The sequence below is a fragment of the Prosopis cineraria genome, unplaced genomic scaffold (assembly GCF_029017545.1).
Source record: "Prosopis cineraria cultivar Desert tree isolate PC_DT_omini unplaced genomic scaffold, ASM2901754v1 PC6, whole genome shotgun sequence".
In the NCBI taxonomy this organism is placed as follows: Eukaryota; Viridiplantae; Streptophyta; class Magnoliopsida; order Fabales; family Fabaceae; genus Prosopis; species Prosopis cineraria.
In genome coordinates, this window is record NW_026555337.1 from 12,196,828 (window position 1) to 12,203,579 (window position 6,752).

Below are 6,752 nucleotides of genomic sequence, written 5' to 3' on the forward strand. Positions count from 1 at the left end.
ATATCAAAGTATATATCCCTATGGATTTGAACCCCCAACTCTTGTTTAACTAACAAGAACCTCTACTAATCCTCACATTAATTTTAGTTAGTTTATTTGATAATCTCTTCAGTCTAAAATATAAGTTGTTTTTCCATATAATCTTAGTCCAAAATATAAGTAATTTATTTATTTCTATGTTTACCATGTATTTATGATTTTCTTTTCATTTATCATAAATTGGCAATAATGATTAAAAGAAAAATAATATATATTTTTATACGAATAAGAATTTTATTGGTATGAAAACCGTTTATATTTCATACATTAAGGAGCATTATAGTAGAGTTATATGCAGATGTAAAAGTGGATGCGCATGACACATACAAATGTAACAAGCCCACTATACCTATGGCTTCCAAACCTAGCTCCTCTTCCTATACCTAGTCTAATATATGTAAAGTTTGGGATAAATTCATAGCTCATCTTGGATGGAAAGTCAATAAGGGCAATCTGATATCTTTTTAGCATAATAGGTGGTCTTTCCTTCTTGAGCCCCTTGTTAAATATGCTTCTCCTAATGCTGATTCTACCCTTCAGGCTTCATGTAACTGTCTTTGATTTTTGTTCTACCACAAGAGGATGGAATATTGATAAGATTGGCTGTTTACCTTCACCTGGATGTGATAAAATCAATCTTACTTATCCAACATCCTAATCCATATGGTGAGGATGACATTCTTTGTTGGAGGCCATCTTCGAATGGCCACTTTTTTATCAAATCCACCTATGAAGCAATTGTCAATCATCAAGGCGAAAGCAAAAATGATATTTGGTCCCACTATTAGAAAATGGCTTATAGCCACTTGGGAATGTCTTCAATCCAAATTTGTTAACATGAGGGACGCAGGCTCTTGTGAAAGAATATGCCCCTTTGGTTGCAATTCTCCTGACTCTTCAATTTACATCCTACATGATTGTATAAAATCTAGAGAAGTATGGCTGAACCTTGTCAAAAATCACAAGACTAATACTTCTTTTCTCTTTCATTGCAAGACTAGTTACTTTGGAATGGAACAAAACAAAAAAAATCTGGCAAAACCTAATATTAGAAGAATTCGTAAGTAGAGACTTTTTGCCCTTATATGCTGGGATATCTGGAAGGAGAGGTGTGAAGTTATCTATTATGAAGAATGTCATCCTACTAAAAACATTGCTTTCAGTTGCACCTAAGACATTATCAATGACCTTAACATGCATTCAAAACTTAACAACAACCCTTTGGGATATGATTGGACTTATGCAAAATGGTGCCCTCCCGAACCTAAATGGATAAGATTGGCGACTCTATTGGTTGCAACAGCTCTACTACCTATGGAGGTATCCTTAAAGACAATTAAGGAAATTAGCTTAAAGGCTTTTTCAGATACCTTGATTATTATCACAATAGTGCTGCAAAACTTATAGATATCCTCAAAGGCCTTAAACTTTGTTGGGATAACAATTTCACTAAGATCAATGTTTACTCAAATTCAATTGAAGTCCTCACACTAATTCAACGAGAATTCTTTAGGAGCCACCCTCTTTCAAATATTATCAATAAAATTAAAGACTCGGTTATGAGAAATTGAATTATAATTTTTGATCATGTTTTTAAAGAAATAAATAAATGTACAGATTAGTTAGCTTATCATGCTTTGAATGATAATTTAGATTCCATAATTTTTGTTGACCCATCCTTACAGTGTATAAGCATTGTTTACTTTGACATAAATTGATTTTTTTTCTTCAAAAGGCCTTTGCGGTGGTCTTGCATTAAAAACGAAAAAGAAAAGAAAAGAAAGCATTGTCTTGTTGGATGATCCATGAAGACATCGACACATTTTCGTTTAATTTAGAATAAAAAAATTAATCTTTTAATTATTTAACTTTTAACTCACTTGTAACTCAATCTTTCAACGATGACTCGTTGCGATTTAGTCCCTCAACTTTTGATTCACCTATAATTCGGTCATTATTTTTTAATTTTTTTAAAAATTTTTATCAAATAAGAGGAATAAAAATGCTCATATATTATTTTAAAATACCCTCCTTTTGCTTACTGATGTGAGATATAAGTTAATATAAAAAAATTAATAAAAATTCAAGGACTAATTTATAAGTGATTTAAAAGTTGAAGGACTGAGTCATAGACGAATCATAATTAAGGGACTGAATTACAGTGAATCATAATTAAAAGTTTGAGTTATAAATGAATTAAAAGTTAATGGATTAAAAAATTAATTTTTTTAAAGTAAATTATATTTTTGACACCTTTTAAAATAAATTATCTAAGAAAAAGAATGAATGAGATTTATGCAACATCTTTGAACTGTATACGGTGGTAAGGCAGGCATGAGGAGGAAGACGATGCTCTCTCCTCATTATTCGAAAAGAGTTCCATTCTAGGACGTCAAGTGCATTCAATCGCAGCGATCGTCGAACAACGAAAACGCTTCGAACTCGATAGTGATGGTGGTGGAGGCGTTTTTCTGGAGGGGACGCTCAGACCCACCTGAAGAAATTGAAAACCTTCCGAATCTGCTTCTTCTCTCAGGTCCTCCTTCCTCTGGCAAAACCTCTCTGCTTTTTCAATTTGCGTTCCATGTGGCAGTATCACGCACCAGCTCAACCACTTCCAATGTCTTCTTCATCTGTAACCGCCACAAGTTGGATTCCAAACCCCCTTTTCTTTCTCAGGTATTCAAATCTCTCCCTGACCTTGTGCCTAATTAAAAAAATTGGCAGGTTTGCTTTAGAGTGTGACCAAACACTGAGCTTAAAATGAAAGAATTGAATATCCCATGATTGTTGAAATTTGAGATAATCTGTTTAAAACTAGAAATTTTGAGGTATACAAATCTCCCTTACAAAATTGGCAGGTGTGCTTTCGATTTTAGAATGTGATAAATACTGGGCTTAAAATGAAAGCATGGAATAATGAACATCCCTTTATTGTTGAAATTAGAGGGAATCTGTTTAGAACTGAATTTTGAGCTAAGTCAAGTATAATAATTTCGTTCAAAATTATGGCATTAGGTTAGCTCTGAAAAAGAAAAATTCCAGGTTAGGGAGTTGTATTTGTCAAAATCACATGGGTCGTTGCCATTAATTTTAACCAGGAATTAGTGTTTCTGTTTAGGTCCCAAATTCACGGAGGGGTTTATTACTTTTTGAAGTTTATAGTGCCCATAGTTCGAACGGGTGTAATGTGGTTTCCCTTCTTTTGCTAACGACTTCAAGTTTTGTTAATTTCAGGGCATTGACGCGTCTTCCGATGTCTTCCACCGTATACAAATGAAGTACGATCATATCATTTACTCCTTACTACTTATGTGTAGTTCTGATTCCTTTTTTAGTTCTTCTTTGAAATTTGATCATCTTTTCCTTTTTCTCGGTTAAGTAAGGTATGTGAATGATGATGAGGACATCAACAAGTACTTTGCCGCCTTCCATCTCTATGATGTTTTGCCTGCTGCTGTTATAATTGATGATTTTGGAGATTTCTTTGATAATAGGTAATTCAGTCTTTATTGTCTTAGATATGGGCTTAGTTGCAACATTTTTTTAAATCTCTATGTGAAAATTTTCTAGCCCTTCCCTTTAGCAACATTTTTCTAAAATTCTGAATTCTCAAAGGATCTGCCAAGAACGGCATTCTAATCCTCGTGGAAGAGACTTAGCTATGGTCAGGAGCCTAGCTTTATGTCACAATGCAATTACTTATGCAAAGTAAGTGTGCTTTATTTTTGCAAGAGTTTGTAGTATGGAACCTGAGTGAGATGCTTCATTGCATGACTGATATATTGATAAAATTCTTTAATAACTTTTTTAACAGTCAAAAAGGATCTTGCAAGCTTCTGTTATCAGATACATACCATGGAGACTCCCCTAGGTTGCATTTCATCTATAAGAAATGGATACCCTCCATTTTTACAATTAAAGGTTAGTTATATGAAATGACCATGTAAGTATGGTCTTTATACTTGGCTATTTCCTCCGCTGCCCCTGTTTGAGTCCATTTCCTGCCATTAGATTATTGTATGAACATTTAAAGTACAGGGCTTCCTGCCTTGGCAGTAGGAAGTGTCCTTTCATTACCCTATAGCACTCACTTTCATGTCACTTGTGCTTCTTTAAGTGACATATAAATAATAGTTGTCATATTACTGGATCTTTCAGAAGGAGATGAAACCGGGTCATTCATTCTAAAAGGTAGGAGTTCTTCAGGAACTCAGAAGCCTGATAGGACAAAAGTTGCGAAGTATTCCATAGCTCTTCAGTACCTGTTTTTAGAGAGAATTATTGAAGACCAAACAGAGTAAATTTTTCATCTTGTACAAGATCTCGACTTTGTGATACTCTAACAGTGTCATACTTAGAATGTTTGTTTACTTTTCAGCGGTTGTACATTTGTACTTGTATTTCTGCACAGAGCGCACACACACTGAACTAACCGTATTATTCTCCAGATTTGAGTAGTAAATTAATTTCTTTGTATGTTCTCTGTTTTTCTCATTACTTAGTTGAGTTCTATTTATTACAGAGCGGTGACAATGAGTAACATAACCGACAGTAGAACTCTTGTAACTCTGGCTCTCATAATTATGTTATCATAATTTCTTCAGTAAACTGTAAATTTCCGTTTTCTGTTCGTCTTTGTGCACTTGTGTATAACAGGTCACTGGCGAAATTCAGGCATTCTTTTCCTGAGCCTCATGCCAAAACATAGGATCCAATCAAGGTGTTATGCTCTGTCTCTAATATTTCATGATATCATCTGGTTGTCAACAGTATGAGTTCTTTTTGTTTGGTTGGACTTACGACTCTATCTACTTAGATTACCTAGAGTGGCCTGTGATACTGTTTTGTTCACAGAGTCTCTGTTTCAAACCAGATATGCAAAGAGCAGTATTATTCAAGAATCTCCTTGTTATCAAAATTAGACCCCTTGTTTCTTGCATTCAAACATTTGGAAAAAAGAGTGACATGAGAGATCATGGTGATTGGGTCGAATAGAAGAGACCTATTGCTCAATACTCCTGAAGTAGAATTTTGTGTTTGAACCTTGGGGATGGAGAAAATCACATTGAGAGAAATACTTCCATTTGTGTCTAACAATGCCGAAATCTGACACGATAATAGTGTATACCATATAATTTAAAAAAGCCAAAAAGAAAAAGGAAAGAGTGATACAAGAGAATGTAATTGTATTTGGAGTCCATTTTTAATCATTAAGCTTATCATCTTTTTTCCTTTATATTTTTCTCCGGATGTATCATATTCACTTTTGAGTTTTGAGCATGAAGGGTACCTAAATTGCTTGTTATCTAATTTTAAGAAAGGTGGTAAATAATTTGATAAATCTGATAAGAGGGAATTTCAATGGTAATGGCATGATATCTTTTTGTTGGTTCTTTCACATATGTTCTGGTTGCTTATGCACCGCTTCCTTTTGCAGATCAGTTCTATTCCAATTGTATGTAGCAGATACTGGCATTGGCATTGAAAAGCCTAAAACTGAGGTCAATTTTTGGTTACATAGGTTATATGAGAATGAAAATTGAATAGGAAATTATTCTCGAGAACTTATTTTAAAAATAATTTAAAACTAAAAACCGTTAAATAATGGTATTAAATACATAATAGACTATGTATCTAAAAAAAACAAGAAGAAGAAGAAGAAGAAGTCATCACACTTACCCAATGACTCTTCCATTACACTGCTTTCGCAAACTTGACCTAAGCCATGAGGGGTGATTAATGATGATTACTTTTTTCTCCCTAATTAAGTAGGAAAAAAATATTGTTTTCTCCTCACGTTTTCCTTCCACTTTTTTATTTTGCCAAAGCATAACATTAGTGATAACATTAACATATAACTTTGATAAATGTTTTTTTTTTAAAGGAATATATTACTGCTGTATGACTTTTTTGTTTTTTGTTTTTAATGAACCGACGACCTATAGCTTGGATGTGTGTGTGTGTGTAAAAGTGGAGTATCAATATTTTATAAATTGATAGAAAGCTCCTACTGTTCACAATCTTATTTGTGAAGAACTAAATTATGACATTTATTTATCACAAAATGAGTTGGAAAAAAAAGAGTCCGATGGAGGACCAAATTGCAATATGATTTGATTTACAGGAGGGAAAAATTGAAATGGTAATTTTCTGAATGAATAAACTAAAAAAATATCTTATGTGTGAACTATATGTCCCGTTATTATTTAATGCACTGAAGAACAATGTTTCTTTTTATAGAACAATGTTTTTGAAATAGTAATTTTGTGAATGAGGGGTAATGTTAGAATAATAACTAGGGTAAAAGAATAAATTGTCCCTTAAATTATAAGTCATTTTTTTTGTGATGTTTCTTGTAACAGTCACACCTCCCGAGCCCACTGCTGCGAGTGGTGGACTGGGCCGTGCCCCCTCACGGCAACCACCAGCTGGCTTTCCCCATGGTAGTACATGGTTTATTCCCCGCACCCACTGCGCTAAGGGAGCCTTCCCAGGTTCGATCCTCCAACCTCTCCTACATAGCGAAGTTGAGGCTGAACCTGGTACCATTGAGTTAAAACTCAATGGTACCAGGTTCAGCCTCAACTTCGCTATGTAGGAGAGGTTGGAGGATCGAACCTGGGAAGGCTCCCTTAGCGCAGTGGGTGCGGGGAATAAACTATGTACTACCATGGGGAAAGTCGGCTGGGTTGCCGTGAGGTGGTTACGGC

At 34.4% G+C, this 6,752-nt stretch overlaps 1 protein-coding gene across 1 annotated transcript; it reads left to right on the forward strand.

The window, feature by feature from the left end:
- Window positions 1-2,320: 2,320 nt before the first annotated feature.
- On the forward strand, window positions 2,321-4,518 carry LOC129314271 (uncharacterized). Its single transcript, XM_054957656.1, has 6 exons — window positions 2,321-2,718; window positions 3,277-3,320; window positions 3,426-3,536; window positions 3,658-3,750; window positions 3,857-3,963; window positions 4,201-4,518. Exons 1-6 carry the CDS (start codon window positions 2,491-2,493, stop codon window positions 4,341-4,343), a joined length of 726 nt encoding a protein of 241 aa, XP_054813631.1. The 5' UTR covers window positions 2,321-2,490; the 3' UTR covers window positions 4,344-4,518.
- The last annotated feature ends 2,234 nt before the right edge of the window (window positions 4,519-6,752 follow it).